At 53.4% G+C, this 26,467-nt stretch overlaps 1 protein-coding gene across 3 annotated transcripts; it reads left to right on the top strand.

Annotated features, from left to right (window-relative positions):
• Nucleotides 1-13,202: 13,202 nt before the first annotated feature.
• LOC138061845 (adenylate cyclase type 10-like) lies at nucleotides 13,203-20,510 on the top strand. 3 transcript variants are annotated; one of them, XM_068916191.1, is made up of 4 exons: nucleotides 13,203-13,857; nucleotides 14,278-14,385; nucleotides 16,875-17,128; nucleotides 19,707-20,510. In XM_068916191.1, exons 1-4 carry the CDS (start codon nucleotides 13,672-13,674, stop codon nucleotides 19,708-19,710), a joined length of 552 nt encoding a protein of 183 aa, XP_068772292.1. In that variant the 5' UTR covers nucleotides 13,203-13,671; the 3' UTR covers nucleotides 19,711-20,510. The 3 variants fall into 3 exon arrangements, 2 of the variants coding, with proteins under 2 accessions (XP_068772292.1, XP_068772291.1); XM_068916190.1 differs by lacking the exon at nucleotides 19,707-20,510 and having other exon boundaries at nucleotides 16,875-18,106; XR_011135835.1 differs by lacking the exons at nucleotides 13,203-13,857; nucleotides 14,278-14,385; nucleotides 19,707-20,510 and adding an exon at nucleotides 15,452-15,540 and having other exon boundaries at nucleotides 16,875-18,106.
• Nucleotides 20,511-26,467: the final 5,957 nt, after the last annotated feature.

Below are 26,467 nucleotides of genomic sequence, written 5' to 3'. Positions count from 1 at the left end.
CTCCCAGTTTAGTATCATCAGCCAACTTGCTGAGGGTGCACTCTGTCCCTACATCCAAGTCACTGATGTGCAAGTTAAACCATACTGGGCGCAGTATTGACCCCTGGGGGACACCGCTAGCTACAGGCCTCCAACTTGACTCTGCGCCATTGATGACAGCCCTCTGAGCTTTGCCATGCAGCCAGCTCTCAGTCCACCTCACCAGCCACTCATCCGTTCTGCACGTCCTGACCTTACCTAGCAGGATGCGAATGCCTGGGGACCTTTGTAACAATTTGGTCCGAGACAACCAGAGGAGGAGGAAACTCCGTATTAGTGCTGCTTAACCCTTGGCAGCGAGAATTACACTATGCTGCACCGACCACGGCCCTGTGGGGAAAAGCTAGCGCTAATTTGGGAAAGCATAGCCAATCCTACTCTTGAGGCTGTGCAAGCCCTTACCGCTGAACTATCAGCAATACAGCAAATGGCATTGTAAAATCAGGGGGCACTCAGCTTCCTCCTAGCTGCCACAGGCACCTTTTCTACCCTCACTGGGGAAGACTGTTGTACCTTTATACCCCAAAATGACAATCCAGTGTTCCATGAGATTCAGAAAACACTTGGCGCTGTCAACACACTACATCACAGCGACCATTAGTCCCTGTAGACGTGGTTTTCTGGAAAGCTTGGGACACGGAGCTTCTCTTATTTCACAATGTATAATGTGTGTTGTCATCATTTTACTGTGTGCGGAGGGAACAGTTGTGTGCTCGTATGCTGATCTTGTTATGCAGTAAACAAGCTGTAAGACTGTGAGACTGCCATGTAGGAGCAAGCACTAAACACTTATAAGGGGGCAGCCGTGCTGCACCGGGAGTCCTTGCTCTTTACAGGTCCCTCAAGTTAGCGAACATCTGACAGCATGCTGGGCACGAGGCCATCCCTGGTGCAACGCCACATGGCCGTGCCCACCTCCCCGGTGCCGATAATGCGAGGGAGGGCAGGAGCCAGCATGGCCGGCCCCCGCGCACCCTGCGCATCCTCCCGTGTGTGCTGCTGCTCCCTGCCTGAAAGCACCACTCGGGCTCCCCTGGGGGCTCTCCGACAGCCCCTGCCCCCTGCCACAGCCCAGGCTTCGGGGCCCAGTCCCCTCCAGAGAGCCTCACAGGCCCCCCAGCAGAGCGGCCCAGCAGCAGCCGCTCCCAGGCAGGAGCCTTTCCCAGCAGAGGCTGCCCTGGCGGACAACTGCTCCCGGCCGGCCCAGCCCCGCCGCCCCCCACGCCCTCCCCACCCTCGGGCCCAGCGCCCAGGGAGCAGTCGCTGCCTCCCCAGCACACGAGCACGCCACAGGCTGCGGCATCGCTCGCGGCTCCCCGCGCGGCCGCCGGGAACGGCGCTTTCGGCCGCCGCGGCTTCTCCCGAGCCCCGAGAGCGGAGGCGCCGCCGGCCGGGGCCAGGGCCGAGCCAGCGGCAGCCGTGGCCGCCCAGGCCCCGCCCCCACGGCCTGGACGGGACACCTCCCCCCCACAGACCCCGCCCCCTTCCGCCGCGCGCTCCCCATTGGCTCCCGCGGCTCGTGGGCTCCCGGGGCGGGACACGCCCCAGGGGGAGGGCGGCACTGCGCCTGCGCCTGCCCCGCGGGAGAGGGGGAGAGGGGGGGTGGGCGGGGGGAGCGGGGCTCTGGGCAGGCGGGGCTCTGGGCATGCGTGCTGGCGCGGAGGAGGGGCACTGAGGGCCGGGGCGGGGCCGGCTCTGCGCAGGCGCTGTGGCGGCACGGCCAGGCGGGGCCGGAGCGTGCGGCCCGCGGCTGCCCCGGCCCCGGCGCCGGCGCCGGCCAGGCGGCGTGTGCAGCGCGGTCAGGCCGCGCGCGGCGGGAGCCGATGGGGGAGCGCGGTGGGGCTGGGGGGAAGGGCCGTGGGGCGGGAGGCGTCACTTCCGGCGCAGGCGGGCGGGGGAGCAGGTGTGGCAATGGCTGCCGCCCGGCTGGGCCTGGCTGGGCCCGGTTCCCCCCCGCCGTCCCTCGGCCCCCTCCGCCGACGCTGACCCGCGTGGCGGCTGCCGAGCCCTCCCGCCGCCTGCCCCCGCCCCGCTGCCTGGCGGCGCCCCCGGCGCGGGGCGGGGGCGCTGCTGCCGGGGCTGCCGCGCAGCCTCGCCCCGGTGTCGCGGCTCGGGCACTGCGTGGTGCCCACTGGTGGCCCTGGGCCCTCTGGGTCGCTGGGAGGAGTTTTGGAAGTAAACCCTGGGCTGTGGCGGGGGGCAGGGGCTGTCTGTGAGGCGCCCGGTGAGCCCGAGTGGTGCTTTCAGGCAGTGGTGCAGAAGTGCAGCGCTCAGTTGTTTGGATGGCTGTGCTGTGTGAGGAGTGCCCTGCTTCTTGTGCAGCTTGAAGTTGTGGGCCTGAAGAAGCTGTCCTGTCCGGGAAAGGGGAGAGGAGAGGGCTGTGAAAAGGGCAGGGCCGGAGCTTGGGGACGTAGGTGTAGAAGGAGAGTGTTTTCTTAAGGGCCCAGTGAGTGTGGGATAGCCAGAGAGTGTGTTGCCGGTGTGCCCTGTGAAAAGGGGTCTCTTTGGTGACAATGCAGATACTCCTTGGTGGAGGAGAAGGGATGTCTCGACAGGCAGCTTCAATGTCTGTGTAGTTTTAAGGAGGTGTCAACGCAGGGCAGCCCGAGCAGCCTGTAATACCTGTGTGTCTGGTGAGCTGGTGCGTAGAGCTCTGTGGGCACTGCCTCTTTGCCTGTCCTACCATGGAAGGAGCACCTGAGTAAGCTTGTGCTGATGCCCAGTGTTGCCGTAGCTGTGGGGGACCTGAGCGTCTTGTGTGCGTCCTCAGGAGCGCACAGAGACACGCGTGCGGTGGCCAAGGTTAGCCTGCGTACAAGAGAGGTCACGTGAGGCAGCTTGTTAGCTCCGTTGAGCAAGGAGTGGGGGTTGTCGGTCACGTGGCTTGGAAAGGGCTAAGGAAATAAGGAAAGAAGGGTCTAGTGAAGCCTGGCGACTAATGCTGCAGAGTGAGGGAAACGGGTGTTGTTTGTACTTTGTTAGGCCAGCTTCAGCCAAGAAGGAGCTGCTGTGATGGTGAGAGGCGCTGCGGTTTCTTTGCCTTCCTTAAGGAGCCTGGGATGCCGGGAGGCCTGTTGCAGTGAGTCAGCTGCTCAGCACGGAGTTCTGATTGCCTGACTCCAGTGTGGTCACGTGCAGTTCCCCCTGTGTTGTCCAACTCCAGGTCAGCGGTGAGGAGCTCCACCCGCTAAGGAAGGTCGCCTGGGTCGAGGCTAAGGTATAACTTGCTGCAGCGCAGTGGTGTTCTCGTGCAGTGTGTATTGAAAAATACCCCTTGCCCAAGTATGTGAGGTCTCTTTTCCAAGTTGTGTGCTGACCCTTTTATGTGCCCCCAAGTCTCCAAAGCAGGAGTCAGTCATGCTTTCTGCAGTGGCTCTGTGAGCACCTTCCTGCTGGCTGTTGCAAGGGCCTTTGTTGCCGCTTACTGAAGCCAGTGTCACCTTTTTGTTTCCAGGTTTGTGCATAAAGATGAGCAATCGGAAGAAGAATTCGCTGAGAAGGCCTGCCTAAAAGGTACTGTGGCAATGTGCTGATCCAGTGTAGAGATGCCAGAAGTGTGTTGCCCTCATAGGAACGTATCTTTCAGTCCTCCAGAGCTTGGAGAATGACAGCAGCCCCCAGGTGCGCTACCAGGGGATGCAGACAATCTTCATCCTCCAAGCGCCCAGGAAAGTGCCCCCATTGGGCTCCTCCTGCTGAGGCCTGTGTGCCCGCCTGCCGAGAGCCTGGCAGCAATGGCATGCAGCTGTGGCCCCTGGGTCACCCTGAGCATCTGCAAATTGGGTGTCTCCAACTCTCCGATCCACCCGCTGTGCAGAGGACATGAAGTGAAGCAGGTGGCTCGGGGGCCACGTCCCGCTGGGCTTGCCCAAGGATGGAGACAGTGCAACCTGCCTGGGAAAGTTGTTCCCATGCCTGCCTACCCCCCTAGTCCTTTTTTTCCTCCCGTTTACCTGGAAGGCTGGGGCAGATAGGGCTGGCAAGGTGAGTGTATTGCGGGGAGCATGGGTGCCCGAGTTGGCCCCCGGAGAGGAGCTGCCTGCAGCTGGGAGCGCAAGTGGTGAGGGAGGGCATGGGAGCGTGTGTGCGCTGTGGGGCCTGGCAGCGAATGCGAAGGCAAAGCTAGTGGCTGTTGTCCTCACAACAGGGGAGCTTTGTGGGGCTGCATCCAAGGCACTGGGATGGCATGGCCAGTCCCCAGCACTCCAGTGAGCAGTAGCACACACAGATGGATGGGCAGGGTGTGCGTGTGCCGGCCATGCTGACTCCTGCCCTCCCTTGCATTATCAGCACCGGGGAGGTGAGCACGGCCATGTGGCATTGCACCAGGGATGGCGTCATGCCCAGCATGCTGTCAGATGTTCGCTAACTTGAGGGACGTGTAAAGAGCAAGGACTCCCGGTGCAGCACGGCTGCCCCCTTATAAGTTTTTATTGCTTGCTCCTACATGGCAGTCTTACAGGCTGCTTTGCTTTGGCCCAGCACTAAACTGTTATCCTTCACTCCCCTTGGGCTCAAAACTAAGTTGCTGTCTTGGGGCTCCCGATGCCTCGATGCCTTGTCAGTCACGGAGGAATGGCAGTGTGGGCATCCCCTTCTCACCGACTGGTGTCCAGGGGGCAGTCCGGAGCAGGGTCTTTACCATATAGGGTGGCATTAAGCTTTCATAATTCTCCCTGTTGTTCCCCCCGAAAGCAGCAGCTTAAACCCCTCCCCAGCTGTGTTTTATCCAACAACTTCCACTCCCTACAACTCCCTTTTCTACTTTTTGATCCCTAATTTCCCCAATGTTCCCCGGAAGTGGTGAGAGTTTCTGCAATGCCATGCGGTTTTGCATCACTATGTTCCCCCACGGCTCTGCAGTGAGGTGCCTCAGGCCGGGGACACGCCAGGGGGTTGCCAACTGGAGGTAGGCACCAGCGCATGCTGCTGGCATGGGGGCTGTGCTCTCCAGGAGGCCCTGTCTTGCCTGCAGGCTGTGAGATTGTCCACCCTTTGACACTGTTGGAAACCCTTGTGATTTGAAATATGTAGAGCTCAGTTTTGCCCAAACCATTTTTCCAGGATTCATATGCAGGATACATTGGGATGGGAGAGGTGTGTGATGCAGCCTCAGCGTGTCTGAGTTGTGACAGTTGTTGTGTACTGCAGGACAAGATTAGCACATGAGCACACACCTGTTCGCTCCACACAGAGTGAAATGATGACAACAAACATTATATGTTGTGAAGTAAGCTGCATGTCCCAAGCTTTCCAGAAAACCATGTCCACAGGGATTAATGTGCTTTATATTGTTACAAAGGTCCCCAGGCATTCACCGCTAAGTCTGAATCAGACTCTTATACAATGGTTTATTTCAGCTCGAGCTGGGTGCCTCCAAAGAGGACCGAGAACAAAGAAATGTGGGGGTGATTATACTCCTTACAGTCTTATTTCCCCGCCTGCCAGTGACAGTCTCTTCCAGGCTTCTTTCCTGAGTGGGTGGTCTCTATCCTTTTGATTGGTTCGTGTCTACATCCCAGGAGAGTTGCTGCTGTTCCTGCTTCACAGTGCCTTATCTTATCCGGAGGTTAACCGAGACCTCTGTCCATTGTGTGCTGTGTCTTTGAGGGCTGATTTGAGAGCTGGTTCTGCAGTTGTTCTGTCAGCAGTATGCCACAGGTTTGGTTAAAGTTCAAGCTTAGGCCTGCAGGCTTCACTGCTCCAAGCACTGATGCTAAGTTGAATCAAGGTTATGCCAATGGAAATGACAGTGGTTTTCTTACAAACCCCCCATTTGTTTTTCTGGCTGTTCATCTTTGTAATCTATCCATTTTCCAAGGCGAGCAGCCCGCCTCCGAAATTTGATATACAATGCCAAGGTGAGTGCAAAGCACACGATGCCTAGACAGAGCAGAATCACTACAGGATGCAGCAAACGATTATGGAAGGCAGAAGCGGTGGGAGACCACCCAAACAAAGTTTCCCACCATTGACGCGCCGCGTCCTTTTTGACTCTTTCAAGTCTCATTTGAATTTGTTGTGTGTCATGCTCTACGGTCATCAGTGTGCTTTTCCCTGTTTCTTTGACCTTGTGGAGCAATGTCCGCAGTTGGTCATGGTGTAGTACTTCCTTCACTAGATGGAGATTCGTTCCAGTAGGTACTGGTGATCTCACAATTCATGACTCAATGAATAATTTTCCTGGAGTAACTGAGGAGTTGTTACTGGGCTTGGATAATTGCAGCCACGTGCCTTTAGCATTGTGAAGTTACACACGCGCAAATTTAAACTCTTATTGTGATCTAACATTACCCCATGCTTGTTGAATAGTGAGGACAAAAGCAGTTATCACTTTTTGCTCCTTACTGAATGTAAACTTAGGCATTTGCCACCCAGCTTGATATTTCCGTTCCGATACGGCACTCTTTTCCCATATTAATGTTTGGATTTCTGCTGGAAGCATACCATTCTCCCCTTCCCTTATTCCTGAGGCAGCTATTGTTTGTAGCCAAAGTTGGGCTTGAATGCAGCTAAGGGCAAGTGAGGTGTTTCCTTGAAGTACCCCTAACGTGTCTATTGTTAATCGGTGGTCTTGCTCATTAATCTCCTCCCTCCGAGGTAACAGGTCTGGTATCAGCCATTGTACTTTCCCTGCTGCGGTCAACGATGATGGCAACGGATGTTGCAGCTTAAACAAATCTGTTGTGGGTGCGCCCAATTTATTCATCAGCACTTCTGCATCGATACCATTTAATACACCTAGGCCAGTCCCCATCAGGCCTGTGATGTGTCGTTTTCTTAGGTTTTGTTCCCTGCTGTTTAACCATGTCTCCCATGCAACGTATACGTTTTGCAAGAAAGGCGCGCGTTGGGGCTTGAGCCCTGTGATGTTTACTTGCAAGCTGAGTTCTACTTGTTTGAAGGACCAAGTTGGATTAAGCAGCACGGTTTGTTGACCTCCTTTCTTCATCACGTGCGGTCCTATTAGATATGTCCAAAGTTTTAGTTTAGGGGTGGGAGGTTGAGTAGTGGGAGTAATGCTACTAGTGATCGTAGGAGTAGCTAAGTCATGTTTTACCTGACACACAATGCGACCGTCCATAGAAATGTCATCAAGACTCGCATGAGCATTCACAGGAACCTCTGTACAACATTGTTCAGCATGACAGGTCTTACTACAACAACGGCCCATTTCTTCTTCTCTTTCCAATGTAACCTTTTTATCAGCAAAACAGCAAAAGATGTGCTTCTCTCTGCGACCCCTTGTCGAGGCTACCATAGTTACCCATGCAGTACGTGTGGCATTCTTGGTAGCAGCCTGTTGCCGTACCTAAGGATCTGTGGTGAGAGCCTCCCAGCGAATTGCTCTCCATCCTTCCATCGCTTCCAAACAACATCCTCTAATGAAGAAGACTCTTCCGATAAGCATTCTGGTGGATTGTGTGTTTTAGCATGCGAATGAGGAGCCCAGGATTGCCGCTCAGCAATTTTAACTGCAGAATAGGAAGACACAAGTACAGTGTACGCTACTTCCCACTTTGGTTCCCATGTATGCTTTCGGATGTACCTTTTTATCAGTACCAAATCTCCTGGTACATAGGTATGGACTTGTAAGTCTAGAGATACAGGCTGTGCCAGAGCAGCTCATTTCTGTAAATGGTTAATTGCGTTCTGAAGGTACATTACATTCCTCGTTACACGGTCATCCCCATCCACCAGTTCTTCTGATACAGGTAAATAAGTCCCTGGGACAGCCAAACGTCTACCAAATAGTATTTCTGCTGGGGTAAGACCAACGCTTTTCCGAGGTGTGTTTCTAATGTCCCATAGCACTAAACTTAAAACCTGTGGCCATTTTGGGTTAGGTTAGTTTCTGCACACACCTTTGCTCATTTTGTTTTTGCTGTCCTATTCATTGTGACATTGATCACAGCTGGATACTATTTACTTTGAAGCTGCATATCTCTCTGGAGCTGCCCAGGAGTCTTTTTATTTGTGCCGCAACACCTTCAATTCCGCCTTGTCCTTTTTCATGGAGCCATGGTGCCACAGGTAGCAGATATTTCCTAGGCAATACAGGCTTACCTCCGATTGTCCAAATTCCAGTTTTGCCTCGTCCCCCTCCAAGCTGTTCCCACCTCTCCTTTTCTTCCTTGGTACATTCTTTGTCATGTATGTTGGATAGCTGGGACACGTCTGGTCCATCCATCGCAGTGGGGCATAACAAAACACCCCATTGCAAGGCAGCTGCTCGGGCAGCTGAATCAGCAGAATTGTTCCCTTTTTCTACGGTGGGCCTACCTTGGCGATGTGCAGGGCAATGAGGAATAGCACTGTGTTTAGGATCTTGAATAGCATCCAGCAGTTTGCGGACTTGTGGGCCCTTTGCGATGTTCTTTCCGCCGGAGGTTAAGAACCCTCGCTCTTTCCATAGTGCCCCTACTGCATAGCAAACTCCAAAAGCATACTTTAGTATGTTAGCATACTTTAGTACCCTAGTGCATTCACGGTAATGTTTTTCTCCGTCGCTGGGCAAGGGAAGCAGGGTAGCTGGATTCAATGTATTACAATGTTGTATAGTCACATTGTCCATCATTAAGAGAAGTAGTTCATATTTATGTGCTCGCTGTGGAGCTGGAACATGAGACACAAAATTCTTCAATAACATTTCCACTTTGTGTGGGACGTGTGCTGTCAGAGGGTGTCCCAGAAGCATGGTTGGACATGTCTCAACAATGATTGCTGCAGCAGCCACCTCACGGATACGTCCAGGAGTCCCCAAAAGGATGGCATCCACTTGTACTAACTAATATGTGGCTGGTTTGGGTTGGGGACGTAGCATTGGAGTCAGCACTCCCCTGGCAACCCCTTGTTCCTGAATGTACAGCTGGGAAGGTTTTTTTATAATCAGGGAGCCCTAGAGCCAGCGCTTTCCTTAATGCCTCCTTAATTTTCTTCAATGCCAAATCTCTCTGAGGTGTCCACTTTACAGGTTCTCAGGTGCACCCCTCTGAGTGTGCACTGCAGAAAGATTCCAGGATTGCTGTAGAGATGCAGGAAATGCAAAATCGACCACCGGTGAGGGGACACTGCGAGCGGTTCAGGAGATGCAAGCGTTGAGGAGAGACACAAAGTCAAGTTGCTGTTGTTAGTGCTTTGTCCTGGCTCCTGCTAAGGTTTCTTAGGAAGGCAGAGATGCCCCACATGCTCGTGGCCGCAGTCACTTTGCATGGGGCGTTCTCCTGCACCTGGAGACACTGGCATTAAGACACGTGTTTGGTGAAAGTCCCTCATGTCATGTCGTGGCATGCAAGAGATGCCAGAGTCCTGCTGCTTTTCCGTAGTGGGAAAGAGTCTGATTGTGGGGGCCCAGTCCGACAAGCAGCTGTGCACAGACACACTCTTGCCTTGCCTCGTAGCCGAGCTGACTGAGCCCAGTTGCCCTGGGACCCCGTGCATGTGTGCGCATGATGGTGCTTGGTGGCAGTGCTGCTGCCTCGGTGGTGCAGGACCTTTTGGGAGCGTGGCCTTTGTGAAGGTCTGGCCCAGGTTAGTCCCTCCCTTCTTGTGCGTTCCTCTCTCGCTGCGGCTCCAAAGACACTACCTCTCCACTGAGGAGGACCGAACTACCTGTGAACTAAGACTCCTGTAACTGCCCTAAGACTACTGGAACTGTGACTAACTACACACTAAGACTACTGTAACCAACGTGAAGCTACCTAGCCTAATGCTACCCTATACCGTGAACTACCGTACAAGGAGGAAGAAGAATAACTAAAACTATAACTAAGAATAATGCCTATAACTAATAACTGTAATACTACTAGGAACAGAAGTAATAACTATACCTAATGATAATAATGATAATAAACTGTGCCCTACACATAGAATATTCACTGTGAGCTAAGAATCCTCTACCTAACTGTAACTAACTGTCAACAACTACACACTAAAAATAGGCTAACCAACCCTACACTAAGTACCCTAATGCTCCTAGAGTAACACTAATGCTAAATGCTATAATACTCCTACTCCTAAAAAAATCTATCCTATAACCTAACCTGTAGCCTAAACAGAGCTGTGGCAGGGTGGTGGGAGCTGTTCCCGGGCGCTGTCTCCGTCCCGCAGTGGAGGTGGAGGGGAGTCGTGGGAGGGATGTGTCCCCGCGGTGGGCCCTGTCTCTGCCGGGCAGATGTTGGTGCCCGGCAGTCCAGGGCGGTCCAGGAGGCGACAGGTGGCCCGGTGATCCTCGGCGTGCCCCGGCTGGTGGGCTCAGCTGCCCCTGGCTGGGTGCTGGCAGCAGCCTGGTGTTGCTGGGGGCTGTGCCGCAGCTGGTGGTCAGTGGGGGGCCTCCTGCCGGGCTAGCACCTCCTCCTCCTCTTTGGCCCCTGGGGCAGGTCCACGAGGCACAGGGCGAGCTGCCCCTCTGCAGGGTCCACCTCCATGGGCTCCTCCTCCTCCTCCACGGGCTCCAAGGCGGCTGGGGCACTCTGGAGGAGGGCGGCGCGGCAGTCCCAGATGGTGGCACCCACCTTCCTCTTGATGCGCAGCGCCGCCTTCCTCCTGGCCCACAGTCGCTCCGGCTGGCTTATGGCAGGCAGGAGTGGAGAGCGCGATCCCGGGTCGTGTCCCACCACCGGCCTCTTGACAGCTCTGGAACAGTGGCGCTGAGGTCACTGTTGACACGGGGAGGCCGTGGTGACGGCACACCTGACCCGCTCCCCAGTTGCGGGGGCCCTACCTGGCTGTGCCCCACAGGGGGATGGTGGGGGCTGGAGGGTGCCCCCGTGGGCAGGGGACCATGGGGCTGCAGGCTGCTCTCCTTGGCCTCCTTTGCGTGGGCCCTCGAGCTTACTTGTGGGAAGAGCTGCTCTTGCGCCAGGGAGGTGGTCTTGGCCTCCCCGCGGGGGCTGTGTGCTCCAGCCCCTTCGCGGCCTGGGCCCCCTCTGCCAGAGTCGCTCCCGGGTGTCCCTGCGTGTGCTGGAGCGCTGGGGAGCCCCTGCTGGGACCAAGCCCTGCTGGCACGGTCTCCTCAGTGCCCAGCAGAGGGGCAGCCCCACTGCCCTCGACCTGCTGGCTGCACGCCCAGGCCACCCGGGAGGTGGCTCTCCTTCCTGCAGGGCGTTTTCCCACCACTCTTTCTTCTGACTTCCCCTTCCCACCAGCTTCTTGGGAATGGTTCCGGGCAGCACAAGACTTTCCTTCCCTTCATGACTGCTCAGCCTCTTCAGGAACCTCCCCTGTTGGATGCTGCCTGTTCTGCAGGAAACCCTTGGAGCTGTTAAAACACCAGTTGTTGTCAGGAGCAGCTTTTCAGGAGCAGCAGGAGTGTTCCGGAGGAGGAAAGGCAGGCCCTCCCTGGCTGTCTTTGCTGCTGAGTTTGTAGCCATCTGGTGCAGCACTGCAGCTGGGTGAGCGGTCTCACGCCAGCCCACGTTCGCCAAGGATGCTGCTGCTGCGTGACCACAGGCAGAGCCTGAGTTCCTCCAGCTTGTTTCCAGGCTGTGTGCATTGGAGTGCAGAGACTTGTGGCAGGTGTGCTTTTGCCCTCTTTGGTCCTTCCCTCGCATTTATTGCTATGGCCTGACGTAGCAGTTGTGAAAGACCAGGGCCTGTGCGTGCCATGCCTGTGTGGTTCCCCCGGCCAGTGTAGACACTGGGAGCAGGGGGTGGTCTTCTTGTCTGGCAGCATGAGGAGCTGGCTGCTCTGCACAGGAGCCAGGATGCAGAGTGGTACGGCTGGGTGCAGATCAGGGCCCCGAGAGGGTGGTCAGGTCAGACAGAGTGCAGGGCTCAGCCAGCAAGCGTGTAGTGATGAGTCAGGGCCAAGGGCACACCAGGAAGCCCAGCGAGCAGGTGCTGCTCCAGGTCAGGCTCGCAGAGGCAGAAGACCAGGTGCAGACCGAGGTGTTGCAGCAGAGCGCAGGCCGGGGCCAGCAGTAATGCACTCACTGCAGTACTCACTCGTGTGCAGAGTACATGCACTCACTGTTGGCATGGAATTGACCACTGTTACATGCACCTTTGGGGTTGGGCATGGCTTTCCTGGGGTTTTTCGGGAGCCTTCCTGTAGAGCAGGGTGAGGTAACCGTGACCAGAAACTTGTGGGCAGCCTTGTGGCCAGGGTACTGCCAGTGGTGCAAAAGTCAGGTTTCTTGACTCCAGGCCTGTTCCCTGGGGCCCACAAGGGATTGGCTTCCTGGAAGAGCTCTGCAGTTTCCATGTGTGGTGAGCATGTAGGGGACGGCGGGGCTGGGCCAGCCCTGGAAGAGCGGTCCTGCAGGGGAGCCTCTGCTGGGAAAGGCTCCTGCCTGAGAGCTGCTGCTGCTGGGCCCAGCTCTGCTGGTGGGGGGAGAGCGACCTGTGTGACTGTCTGGAAGGGGATTGGACACGACAGCAGCTGTACAGTGAAGGCAGATCTCAGGGGAAGGGGCCGGGAAGGGAGCTGCCGTCAGCCCCTGTGGCTCTCGTGTCCTCTTCCTGCTGCAGAATGGCAGGAAGCAGCTCTGCCCCGGTGTGCGGCAAGGAGGTGTTTAACCGAATGCTTTCTGTTCAGAGGAGAAGGAAAGAGAAAGAGAAAGAGTTGCAGGAAAGAGAAGAGCTTCTTGGAGGAGAGTTTGGAGTGAGGAGAGAAGGTATTGATGATGAATTGTGAAGGCAGTGGGCTGAGGGTGTGCAGAGGAGAGAAGTGGAGTTTGCACCAGTGGGCTGCAGCTTAGGAAAGAGCGGGCGTGTTGGGTGGGAGCTGGATTGAGATGTCTGTGGAGATGAGCATGGCTGAGGAAGCCAGCGGGCTCACAGTGATGATGGTCACTTTAGGGTGGAGCAGGCCCGGCTTGCTATCTGTTAGAGAGCAGTGGTGTGAGGTGTGCAGGGGCAAAGCAGCCCCTGGGAGGAGGGTGGCCTTGTGGAAGGTGGCAGCAATGCCAGCTTGTGTCTCTGCCTGCCTAAAAGAGCAGTGTTGCTCGCGAGCAGGGTGAGCAAAGGCCCCAACAGGCTCTGTGCTCATGCTTCCTTCTTACAGGTGTAGCCCAGCAAATAGCTTGCCGGTGCTGGAAAGAGGAGCTGTTGCTCCTCGTCCCAGTTGTGCCGTGCCTGAGCGTGCTGTCCCTGTGCTCTGGGGCCCCGGGGCTCGTCACGCTGCCCAGTCTACTGGGCGACATCACTGCAATGGCAGGAAACAAAGCTTGTCAAAAAGCACGGTGTGAGTGAGCTGTCCTGGCTTTGCTTGCTGTTAGGGGAGAGCCAATGGTCTGGAGCGAGGAGAGAAGGCAAGAGATAAGGGAGGAAGGAGCCCAGGGAGAAGAGAGCGTGCGGATGGGTGGCCCCAGCCCACTCAGGAGTCGATGGTGATGGTGTCAATTGTAGCTTGGAACACCACGGGGAAATACGGGGTGCAGGTCACTGTTGTGTGGGGCAGAAGGAATAACTGGCCGAGCTCGCTCACCATGCCTGGGAAGGCAGTGAAAGACAGTGCCCCCGCGTGATGCCTGCGTGCATGTGGCCTCGTGCTGTGCTCGGACGTGCCACTAGTGTTGTCTGAATGACCAACGCTGGTGATGCTGGTGCGTTCTTTGATGTCCTTTTTTTTTCTCCAGGATCTTGTCTGTGACTAGAGCGGCAGAGTGTTTTCTGGCTAAGAGCGAATGGATGCGTAAGGTGCCCAGCAAGACCGAAGGGATGCACAGTGTGTGTTTGTGCAGCTGCAAGGCCGCTGTGGAACTGGTGCTTGTGGCCCTGGCTCACCACCACCTGGCAACGGGCAATGATGCCAGAGCCTTTTCCTATCTGCTGGAGCGTGCGGCTGCCTACTTGCACGTCTCCAGCAAGTACCTGGTGAGTTGCCCTGCTGACCGGAGGGACCGGAGGCCCCTGCCCGTGGAGTCCTCTGAATTGCCTTGTCCTGGGCAGGCCCATTGGCCCACTGCAATAGGGCATGCCTGGGGGTGTGCCTTTGTGGGGACTCGGGGATGAATGGCTGGGGTGAGAAGCAGAGTTTGCCTCCTGTTTGCCTCTCCTGTGGCAAGAGACACAGGGCAGTGAAGCAGGCCCTTTGCACCAGGCGCACCTGCAGGGAGGTGGTGCGAAGGAGCCCTTGTGCCCGTGGTGGGAGAGGCAGCGTGACTGTGTTAGGCTGGAGATCGCCGGGGCAGGTGCAGGGCCTACTCAGAGAGATGCAGGAGGCAACAGGGAACGATGGGGCTGGGGGCAGGCTTGGCAGCGACACTCAGCTGCTCTTTGTGTGCTTGTTCAAAGGCCTTCCTGAACCTGAACAAAGCAGAGGTGCTGAGGAACTCAGGGGCTAAGAAAGGCAATGTGCTTGGGTACTTTGAAGAAGCCACCTTCCTGAGCCTCAAAGGGGAGGTAAGGTGAGCGGGGGGCTTTGCGGGCTGTCCTGGTGGGTGGGATTGGATGCCTTCCGGGGGGGTTGCGAGAAGAACAAAGACTCCTCCCTTCCTCAGGAGGCAGGGTAAGAAGCAGAACGGGATGCGGAGGGAAGGAAGAGGCAATTCATACCTGGTTGCGGGCATCTAGGCCCCAGCCTGCTGAGACTTAAGCCCAGCCTTCAGCTGATGCATAGGTCTTAACAAGACCGAGGCACGAAGCAGCGAGGTTTGGGTAGAACGGGAACGACAGAGCCTGAGAGTGGCACGTGCACAATTTTTCGAGGGAAGCATGCCTGTGGGTAAAAAAGCAGGCTTGTATCGTGAGGGCTGCAGCTGCTCTTGGTGGTGCTGCTGAGAGCCTTTGTTTTGCTGGAGGGCAGGGCAGGTGCTTGAGCTTGGGAGCAGTGCTTTGAGTGACCCGTTTGTGATGAGATGCCGGCAAGAAGGCTAGGCGAGCAGAGAGAGGTTAGCAGGGAGGAGAGGCTGGAGAGGGGAAGGGAGAGTGTGGGCAAGAGCAGCAGGAGGTGGGCCTGGAGGGGTAAGTGGAGGAGAGATGTGAGGAAGAGGAAGCTCAGAGGTCATAAGCAAGTGCAAGCTGGGTTGCTGGTCTAGCAGTGCTGGGATGTGCAGGAGATGCAGGAGGCACCTGAGAGCCTGTGCTACGGAGTCACTGCTGTTGCTGATCACTGGCAGCGTGGCTCTGTCCAGGGCTAGAAAGCTGCTGGTTTTGCAATGGAAAATGCTGTCCGGGGAGTTGAGAGTCCTCTTTTCTCCCTTCCTGATGTAGTCTGCCCTTGCCTTCAAGGGCATTTCTGTGGAGCCTGAGTAGCCCCGAGGCGCTAGGGTAGAAGGCCAGCCCTTGCCTCCTTGCTGTGAGGTTTGCTGGCTCTCTGAGTGGTTTATCTGCCAAGACCTTCCCCAGCTGTGCTTGAGCTTTCTGCTGCTACGAACGCTTGAGGCAAGTCAAGGCCGGGGAGGGAGGCAGTGCTCCTCTGAGAGACGTTTGTATTCCAGGGTGGCAGTATAAGTCCTTTGAAGAGTGCCAGAGCTTTGCTGAGCAGAAGGAAGCCAATTGCGTTGTCAAGTCGCAGAGCAGCATGCTGCTTGGACTGTATTTGTCCCTGGCTCTTTGGTAAGTTAGAGCCTTGCTGTGAGTGGGGAGGAGCCGAGGCCGTGACTGTGGCAGGGAAGTTGTGAGCTGTGGGCTTGTCACATGCTCCTGTCCCATGTTCACCAAGGCAGCCGCCTGTGGGGCGCTGTGGTGAAAGGGGCAGGGGAGGCGGGAGGGTGCACACTGTGAGCAAGGTGGCAAGGAGCTCCTGGATGTGCTGTGGTGGAGCCCGGCCAGGGAAGGATGACTCTGGTGGCCCTTGGCCACAGCTTTCCTTTTCCCCTTGAACTTTAGGCGAGGAGTGGCGAGGGTCTGTCTTGATGCAGGCCGAATGCTGAGTAAGTGCAAGGGCTCGGGGAGGGAACGACAGCATGAGGGCGATGCTCTGAGTGAGGCTAAGCAAGAGGAGCTATGACCCACTGCAATTGACACCCCACCCGCCGCAACACGTCCCTGATAACTTCCTTTTCCTGGAGGATACATTTCCTCTGAAAGCCAGGTTGGGGCTGGAGGCTATAGCCTCGGAGACCTTTTGATTACTTCCTCCTCTCTACAAAATATGTGTGCGTGTGTGTGTGTGTGTGTGTGTGTGTGTGTGTGTGTGTGGCTTTTTTTTTTTTTCCCGTGGACGATGAAGGTCTGCAAGGCCTGGGCAGTGGGACAACTTCCAGAAGCCCTTTGGAAAGGCCAAGGGTCTGCTGAAGGGAACTGCTGCCTCCCTTTTGGCCCCCCAAGCATGCAGCCGGCTCCTGGAGTGCCATAGCCTGGTGCTGAAAAAGGAGATTGAGCATGCATCAGCGAGGGCCCGTGAGAGCTGCGCCAGGGCTCTCAGGGTGAGGGAGGAGGAGGAAGGGGAGGCGCATGCTGCGAGGGCACTCTAGAGAAAGCTGTGTTGCTAACAAACAGCAGTGGGTTGACCTGTGGAGGCAGAAGGAGGCCCGACGGGATGGAGTCAGGGTGGCGCCAGAGTGTAGTGGGTTAGAGGGGAACGTGGCAAAAGAGTGCTGTCCCAGGGGGTGTCAGCAAGAGGTGGAAGAGAAGGCAGTCGGGGAAGGCGGTCTTTGTGGGCATGTGAAAATTGCCCACTCATTGGAGTGATCTGCAAGAGAGGAGAAGAGACTAGCACAGCCATGCCTAGGGAGCCTTGCTGAAATGCCTGCTCCATATGAGGTCTCAGGGCTCAGGAGAGAATTGTGTGGTATCTCAGCCTTGCTAGCTGTGCACTCCTTGTCTCTTTGTGGCTGGTTTTTCTCTTGGCGGCGGGGGGGGGGTGGAATTGGTGCCCTTCTGAGGGCCAAGCCATCGCCAGGCTCCATGACTTCTCCTGACGCGCATCTCCCTTGTTTTCTCGGCAGCTTGCAGAAGAAGTTTTCTCTCGGTGCTCTAGAAGCCCCGTCTTCTACCCCAGAGTCTACCACCTGAAAGCCTACGTTCTCCCAGCGCTGGGTAATGAAGAGGAGAGCCTGCTGTGCCTCAAGCAGGGCCTCCAAGTCTGTGAAGACTCTGGCAACCTCCTGGAGAAGACTTGGCTGGAGATGAGCAGTGAAAGTGGGTCGTGTGTGCCTTGGAGTTGCTTCCTGGGCCAAGGTTCAGCATGCCGTAGCAGAAGGTGGGCCAGATGGGACGTACTGCAGTGGGTACATGTGGGGAAAGGCCCCAGAGAGCTTCAAAGGCATGAGCCCTGCGTGAGCTGGCAGGTGCTCTTAGCTCTGCTGAACAGGAGGGCAGTGGCAGCTGCGCTATATCTCTCTGAGGCAGGGCGGGACTGACCCCTGTGGAAGCAGTAGGCCCTGCAGCCTTTCCTTCCCAGCATCTCTGCTTGGCTGAGGCGTGGTGAAGTTTAGTCTTTCCCTCCTCCTTGAGCCTGCTCACATTGAATTCCCACGTGTAAGTGCTTCTCCTCTGGCTGGTATGCTTCCAAAGAGATGAGTGAGGAGTGAGGCACTTCACTCCTAAGAGAGAAGCAGCAACATGCTTTAAAGAGGTAAGGCAGTGATTTAACAAAGTTCAGTCATCAGCAAGACAGTGATTTAACAAGGGTCGATGGCAAGGTTCCCTCGGTTATTTACTGCGTGGAGGACTGGCTCAGATAAAAGTGTCAAGGAGACCCTCCCGTTGAGTCACGAGGTTCAGAATGAAGCCCCTGGCTGTCCAGACTGCTTCTCAGAGGAGTCTAGGTGCGGCTGGATCCAGCCTTAGTCCCCGACTTGGTCAACGGTTTGTGCCTAAGGATTATGTGCACAGTCAATCAGAGAGGCAACTTAGCAAAGCTGGCAAAGTTTCAGCCCGCTATTAGTCACTGACCGAGGATCTGTTGTATATTTGGAGTGCACCAAGGTATAAAAATTGGTACAGGTACAGGTAGAAGTAAAATTATGGGATCAAACCACTCCACGAGTGCCCCTCCCTGTAGTCCTTTGGAGTGTATTCTGAAGAACTGGGAAAAGTTTGGAGGCGACCCGATGACAAAAGAAAGGAGGAAAAGATACTGTAATCAATGGTGGCCAACTTATAAATTGGGTGATGGTGAGGTCTGGCCAGAGAATGGATCGGTAAACTACAATACTATATTACAATTGATGCTATTTTGCCGTCGGACAGGAAAGTGGGATGAAGTGCCTTCTGCTGATGCTTTTATGACTCTGTACAGAGAGGCTGATGTTAGTCAGGAATGTGAGCTAACAGCTTGAGTCGGTGATGTATGCGGCTACTGGGAAAAAGGAAAGTGGTCGATGTGGGGGTGATAGAAAAATTGTGGGAGAAGAACAGGAGGATGTACAGTTACTGGTCCCAACAGCCCCGCCTCCATACAGAGATATTAAGCAGTGCCCAGGTGATTCTAGCTCCCCATTGAGCAATGAAAATTTTAGTCCTGTTTCCAGTCGGACTAGAGGGCATGCCCAACCAGTTTTCCAAGCTCCCTTGAGACAAGCAGCGGGACCAGAGGGACCGCCAGTCTTTGTGCATGTTCCGTTTACTACCTCTGACCGGTTGAATTGGAAGCAATCGGTTGGCTCATACAGAGAAAGCCCTGACAAGATGCCCCAGTCGTTAGAAGCTATAATGCTAACACATAAGCCCAACTGGGGAGATGTACAAGCTTTGTTAAATACATTTTTCACGCTAGAGGAAAAGAGAATGGTTGCTGAAAAAGCCAGAGAAGAAGGGGAGAGAAGGAATGGTAGGCAGGGCGACTCTGAGACTTTTCTGCCTACAACAAGGGAGCCGGAGTGGGATCCTAATGTGGGGGGGGAAAGAGCTCAGTGGAAGCAATATCAGCAATTGATACTATATGGGGTTCGATATGGAGTGCCTAGGCCAAAGAATGGGTCTAAACTGTGTGAAGTGAGGCAGGGCTCAGCGGAAAATCCATCAGCCTTTTATGGAAGGTTATGTGAAGTAGCTAGAAAATGGACTGGTTTGAATGCAGATGATGAGGCAAAGCGGAGAATGTTCAATATGTTGTTTATTGGACAGTCAGCCCAGGCTATAAGGAGAAAGTAGCAAAAAGTTGATGGAGCAGCAGGGATGTCAGTTTCTCAACTGATAGAAATCGCATATAGAGTGTATAACAATAGGGATGAGAGGGAAAGAAAAGAGAAGCAGAATAGAATAAAGTTGCAAGCATCTCTGTTAGCAGCAGCAATACGTGGGAATAATATTAGAGGGAGAGCCAGCAGGAGAGGCAGAGGTGGAGGGGGACGAGGTGGAACGACAAGGGGAAGAGATTCACCAAGTCGAATCCCATTGGGGCCAAATCACTGTGCGATCTGTAGACAGGGAGGACACTGGAAGAATGAACGCCCAAATCGAAGGAGGGTAAGAAGGCAGGATCAGGTGGGAGAGCCTAACCTCATTATGTTAGAAGATTCAGACGGAAGGGGACCGGGGAAAATAGTGACGTTTCCCCAGCTGATCCCCTGGTTGCAGTTAAGCTGGGGAATGAAACTATAGATTTTCTAATTGTCAGTGGGGCCACTCATGCCGTAGTGAATAGTTGTAAAGGAGCCCTAAGTAAAGTAACTATACCTCTTGTTGGGGCAACTGGAAAAAGAACATTAAGGCCATTCTTACAGCCAATGGAATGTACAATTGGGGACACCAAATTAATTCATGAGTTTCTATATATGCCAGAATGCCCCCTACCTCTGTTGGGACGAGACTGACTAGGCAAATTAAATGCACAGGTAACTTTCTCTGAGAATGCTGTGCAGCTCTCCACATCCCACCTGAAGCTGCCTGGAAGGCCCAGATCTACTTGCTGACAGACAGGACTGAGGAAGAACCTGAGGAAAATATCCCCAACATTGTACTAGATGCGGTAATTCCACTGGTGTGCGCTTCTAAGAAACCAGGAAGAGCAAAAAACGTTAAGTCCGATTAAAATAGAACTGAAAGATGGGGCAAAACCGGTAAGGGTACCTCAGTACCCCATTAGGCTGGAAGCTCGCAAAGGCCTTGAACCCCTGATAAAGATCTTCATACAATGTGGATTACTTAGAGAATGTCAATCTGAAAATAATAGACCGGTTTTGCCAGTAGAAAAGCCCCACTCCCAGGAATGCCAATTAGTGCAAGATTTGAGGGCTAACAATCAAATGACTAAAGATAGACATCCCACGGCATCTAACCCTTACACCCTAATAGCATCTGCACCTGAGAGTAATGCCTATTTCACAGTATTAGACGTAAAAGATGCCGCCTTCTGCATTCCAGTAGATGAGCAAAGTCAAACTCTTTTTGCCTCGGAATGGGAGAATCCGGCCACTGGAAGGAAAGGACAGTTGTGCTGGACTGTTCTTCCTCAGGCATTTAAAAACAGTCCTCCTTTGTTTGGTGAGGCATTGGCCAAAGAATTACAACAGTGGCAAAATGGTAAAGATGGTGTTAGCCTTTTGCAGTATGTGGATGACATCTTAAGTGGAGCGGATACTGAACAAGCTTGTATGGAAGCAACAATAGGCCTGTTAAACTTTCCAGGACTGGCTGGATAGCGGGTCTCGAAAAGGAAGGTCCAAATTGCAAGAGAGAAAGTCCGGTATCTTGGGTTTGATATATCAAAAGGACAACAGGCACTGGGGTGGGGGGGTGGTGGTGAAAGAAAGGAAGCTATATGCCGAATAGCAGTACCAAGAAACAAAAAGCAGCTAAGAGGGATTCTGGGAATGGCTGGATTCTGCCGGATATGGATTCCCAATTTTGGGCTCACAGCTAAACCCGTATATGCAGCCACCAAGGGCCCTGGAGAGCTGCTGGAATGGACTCCAGAATGTCGAAAAAGCTTTGATGAAATTAAAAGAAAATTGATGGAGGCCGCAGCCTTAGGCCTCCCTGATTTAGCAAAACCTTTCCAGTTGTATGTACATGAGAAACCACAAGTGGCTTCGGGGGTAGTGACTCAGCTGTTTGGAAGCTGGAAAAGGCTAGTAGCTTATTTTTCAAAACAATTGGATGAAGTAAGCAAAGGATGGCCGGCCTGTCTCTGAGCTGTAGCTGCAACTGCTCTATGAATTCAAGAGGCTCGGAAGCTCGCCTTGGGACAACCAATAGCAGTATTAGTCCCACACGCAGTGGTGGCTATTTGAAATCAAAAGGGACACCCCTGGATTTCTCCAAATCGACTAGCCAGGTACCAAGCCACACTGACAGATCAAGAAGCTGTTACCCTAAGTGTGGTATCAACTCTTAACCCTGCCACTTTGTGACCAATGGCAGAACAAGAACCTCTACAGCATGATTGTTTAGTAACTATTGAACAGGTATACGCCAGCAGGCCGGATCTGAAAGACGAGCCATTGAAAAATGCAGATTTGGACTTTATTTACAGATGGTAGCAGTTTTAGGCAAAATGGGGAAAGGAAAGCCGGATATGCAGTGGTGACCCTCTGGGAAGAAATAGAAGCTAAAGCCTTGCCCCGAAACACATCGGCACAAAAAGCAGAAAGCATTGCTCTTACTCGAGCCCTTGAACTTGGAAAGGGCCAAAGGGTTCCTATTTATACTGACTCTAAATATGCCTTTGGAGTCGTACATGCTCACGGAGCTATCTGGAAGGAACGTGGGCTGTTGAACTCCCAGGGGAACGGTATAAAAAATGGACAAGAGATTGTAAAAGTACTACAGACCATACTAGAACCAAAGGAAGCGGCAATAATTCACTGCAGAGCTCATCAAAAAGGACAAGAAGAAATAATTTGAGGCAACAGGTTGGCTGACCAAGCTGCCAAAAGAGCAGCTGTGCGTAAATCAGTGATAGGTGCCCTCATACCTAGCAGGACACTGGACTTAAAACCTCCACAGTATTCAGAAAAAGAAAATCAACTAGCAGAAAGATTGAAGTGTACCAAAAGTGAAGAAGGACGGTGGGTAACTCCAAACCAACAAGTGTTAATCACATCTAGGATGATGGAGGGTCTTCTTAAAAGGTTCCATGAGGACACACATATGGGATCAGATGCTATGGGGAGCAGTATCAAGAGATACGCCATAGGGCCGAAAATGCAAACAAGTGCAGATATAACGGTAACAAAACGCCAAACTTGCTGTGCAAACAACCCTAAAGTTCAGAAGAAACCACCGATGGGTGAAGTAAGAGAGGGGCTAACCCCTGGCGAATACTGGCAAATAGATTTCTCTGAATTGCCAAAATGTGGACAGCATAAACATTTACTTGTGTTAGTAGATAGGTTTTCTGGATGGCCTGAGGCTTTCCCCTGTCGCAACAATAGGGCTAGGGAAGTAATTAAGATCCTGTTAAAGGAAATAACCCTCAGATCTGGCGTTCCTGAGGGTATCTCCTCAGACAAAGGGCCTCACTTTGTTTCAGAACTAGTTCAGGGAGTGCCTAAGTTCCTCCCAATACAGTGGGACTTGCATACCCCTTGGAGACCACAGTCTAGTGGAAAGGTGGAAAGAAGGAATCAAACCCTTAAAAGAGAAATTTCTAAATTGTGTCAAGAAACTCAACGTAAATGGGTAGACATTCTACCGCTTGCTTTAATGAGGATTAGAATTACTCCACGGGCAAGGGAAGGGGTAAGTCCATTTGAAATATTGTACGGAAAACCATATCCTATTCATGAAATGGGAAATCGGAGCGATCAAATGCATATCAAGGGTGAGAAAATCCTGAAAGATTATTTGTTATCTTTTTCGCGGGTATCATCCTCTTTACACAGGTATCTCAACCAGCGAGCTCCACTTCCTTTAGACTCTCCAGTACATAATTTCAAGCCTGGAGATCTGGTTTATATCCGGACCTGGAAGGATGAACCGTTAAAAGAAAAGTGGAAAGGGCCTTATCTTGTGCTCCTAACTACATACACTGCAGTGAAGGTGGAAGGGATAGGCTCCCGGATCCACTACACGAGAGTGAAAAAAGCTCCTCCAGAAGGGCAGTGGACGTCTACGCAGACGGGAGCACTAAAATTAAAGCTCTCTAAGAATTATACTGGTTAATGAATTGCACTTAGAACTCCAAAATGTGCATACACTGAGTTAAAGTGCTCGTGAGAGCGGTTATTGTCTAGTTGTAGGTTGGCAATATTGCTGCCTGTAGTCATAAGATTTACTTATAGAATATGGATCTTTTCAAACTAAGCTACAATGTCTAGAGGACTATGGAGAAGAACACTCTTAATTTTACTATGTTTACCTGTTAGTAATGCAAATCTGATCTTACAATTTATACAGTCTTTTGGAAAAATCCATGATGTAACTCCGATCACTATTTGTTTGCCAACTCCAAAGTCTGCTGAGTCACCAATACCTTGGGGAACACTCGCAAGTAACTTAACATCAATGTGGGAACATATGTGGAAGAATGTACCCAATAGTACCATAACCTGGCGTAACAAAGAAGGGACATCGATTTTAAAATGGACAGGAATTGGGATGGGGGACCTAAATTCTCGCTTGCAGGCCCCCTCCAAAATGACTTTGCAAAGTCATTTGGTCCGAGATTTGCTTGTATTACATGAACATGGAGTATGCGGCTATTCCGACTTAAGAAATGACAGTTGCTGTGTCCATATCCCTAACATCACTGAAAATCTAGGTAAACAATTGGATCAAGTAGAACGAGTGGCAAACACTCGCTGTGATCTGAGGAGCAGTATGGAAAGTGAGTGGTTAAATAGCATCCTTCACGGGATGGGAATCCCTTTAACAAGATGGCTGCCGAATTTGCTCCAAACCCTGGTTATACTTGTAATGTTGATTAGAGTAATTTGCGTAATCTTTAGATGTATCAAGGGTATAATCATCCGAGCTGCAACGTCACAATCCTCACCTGTAAGGATAACCACAACCCACCCTAAAAGTCTTCCTATAAGAAATAGAGAAGAATTCCAACAAGATATACGCCAAGGGGAAAAAACCAAAAGACACTACACGAGACTGATTGGAAATAATGAATTATTACTCTAAGTCTCAAAGGGGGGAACTGTTGGAGGTATGGGAAAAAAGGAGCCTAGGGTATTAGTCAGTCTTTCACATGTCCAGTTAACAATGAACAAGGCCTTGAAGGAAGGAGCAAGACAACACTATAAGGCAAGCAGATCAGGAAGCTCCCAAATAAACCTGAAGAGAACAAAAACAGTTGATAAAACAGGAGAGACCTACTTGAACCGCGGGTGAACTATCCTAATTGGCATAATAAAAAACCCACCCACAAGCAGGGAAGCCCCCTGCTGATCAAAGCCCCTTCCCCATAGAGCATGCGCAGGAGAAAAAGAGGATGCTGTGACTTCAAATGAAGATGAGACCTAACAGAAGCAATAAGAGTAAGGATGACTTCATGTAGTTGTAAACTATGCTGCTAACTGTTGCTTAAACTGTTCTAAAGTGTAAGCTGTGTAGCAATCAGGTGTGCTAGCTTTGTGGAATTACCACCTAGCACCCACCTGTGCGCTGAAATGAATTAAACAAACATCTCGACTCTGTGTGTTTTCGGCTCATTGCACACCGGGTGAAAGAACCCTTCTTTGGGACAACAGTAGTCGTGTCGAGTGTGAGACATCAGAGCAGCTCTTTGCGCTCCTGCCTTAGGTATCAGCACTTAAAACCACCAGTGAATTCCCGCTAGCAGTCAGTAGGCGTATTAATGCGGGAGTTCCCCCTGCCCCATGGTGCTGGACGCATTTTGTTGCCCTTCGCCTTCTCTTTCCCCTCTAATATCTTCACTAATGACCTGGATGATGGGCTTGAAGGCATCCTCAGCAAGTTTGCAGGTGACACAAAACTGAGAGGCGTTGCTGATATACCAGGAGGCTGGGCTGCCATTCGGAGGCCCCTTGGCAGACTGGAGAAATGCACCAAGAAGAACCTCATGACGTTCAACAAAGGGAAGTGCAAAGTGCTCTGGCTGGGCAGGAATAGTCCCCTGGACCAGTACAGGCAGGGGGCTGACCTGCTGTCTGGACACAGTCCTGGGCAACCTGCTCTAGGAGACCCTAGTTGAGCCGGGGGGGTTGGACCAGGTGATGTACCTCCAACCTCAGCTAGTCTACGCTAGTCTTGTGCTATCCTCCCTAACCTGCCAGCGATGTGAGTCAAGGTGGATTTCCCTCTACCCTTTGCTGGGCGGAGGGGAGGAGTGGGCTTTACTCTGCCTTGCAGGTAGCTCTGATTAGCACCGAGGGAGCACTGCAGGCAGCCTGGGGGTTTTTCCGGCTGCTCCCATTTCCTCACCAGAGGGCAGTGCCTGCTGGAGCCGACTGCAGGCGGTTTTGTCCTCGCACCGCTTTTCCTGCAGTCATTTCTAATGGAAAGTGGCTCTGCTTGTTGGGATGGTTCTGAGTTCAGCGCAGTGGGCGTGCTGCAGGCCTGCTCTACAGCTGTGCCAGGCTGAAGGCAGAGCTGAAGCGAGAGCTCTGTTCCCAGCTGCTTGGCCTGGGCAGCTCGGGGCACGTGCAGGAGTGATGCCGGAGCGCAAAGAGCTAGAAACGGAGGTGAATAATGGCTGGAAATGGAGTTGAGAGAGGCCAGGCAGCAGGTGTCAGCAGTGTGGAGGATCAGCCTGTGCCAAGGAGGGTGAGAGGCCAAGCCTTGCCCAGGCAGCTGACCAGTAAAGCACCCCTCGCCCACGCCCAGCTGCCTCACCCTCTCCGCAAGCATATGGAGGCCGAGCTAAGCTGCGTGCTACTCACAGCTACCTATTGCATGGCTTGCCCAAGAGGACTCCTTTGTCCTTTGGGTGTGGACCCTGCTTGCAGAGTCTTTGCAGGAGGGAGAAGTTGCCCAGGAAAGTCACCCAGAGGTAACTGGGCTGCAGAGCCCATCATGCTGCTCTTGGGCCCATGGCAGCAGGGTTGTGGTGTGGGCTCAGAGTACGCACCTCCCCGGGCTGCCCACCGGGAGCCCCAGGGCCTTTGCTGCAGAGCTGCTGGCCAGTCAGTCCCCTCCACTCTTGGGGCAGCTCGTAGAGAAGTCGTCTAGCAGGGCTGGGAAATAGATGGATCTTCTTCCAGCTTAGGAGACATCCCACCCTTCCTCCCGCCCCCCTCCCATATAAGAGCAGTCTGGACACAAGGGCAAAAGCCCTCCCAGCAGCGGCAGGGTGTGGAAGTCCCAGGTGACCCCGTTGCAAGTGAGAGGCAACCTGTGGTGCCCCGAGGGACTGGCCCCAGCAGTGCAGGCGGAGGGCCCTTGACATTGCACAAGTTCAGGTGCTGCACAAGCAGGGCAGGGCACAGGGCTATGCCTCCCTGCCCACACCCTACGCGACCTGCAGGGTGCATGTGCCCACAGTGGGGTCTGTGCACACACCGCAGGCTGTGTACATGCCTATGCCGCGCTGCATGTGCTGTTGATGTGCACATGACGTGCACATGTGGGCCATATATACATGCCATGCCCTGTCGATGCACGCTGTGGTGGGGAGGCACGCAGTGTGGTGTGTGTGCACGTTATTCCCTTCTGCCCCTAAAAATCACTCTGGCATCTCTCA

The sequence above is a fragment of the Struthio camelus genome, chromosome 21 (genome assembly GCF_040807025.1).
Source record: "Struthio camelus isolate bStrCam1 chromosome 21, bStrCam1.hap1, whole genome shotgun sequence".
Lineage (NCBI taxonomy): Eukaryota > Metazoa > Chordata > Aves > Struthioniformes > Struthionidae > Struthio > Struthio camelus.
This window is presented reverse-complemented; position numbering and strand designations above follow the sequence as displayed.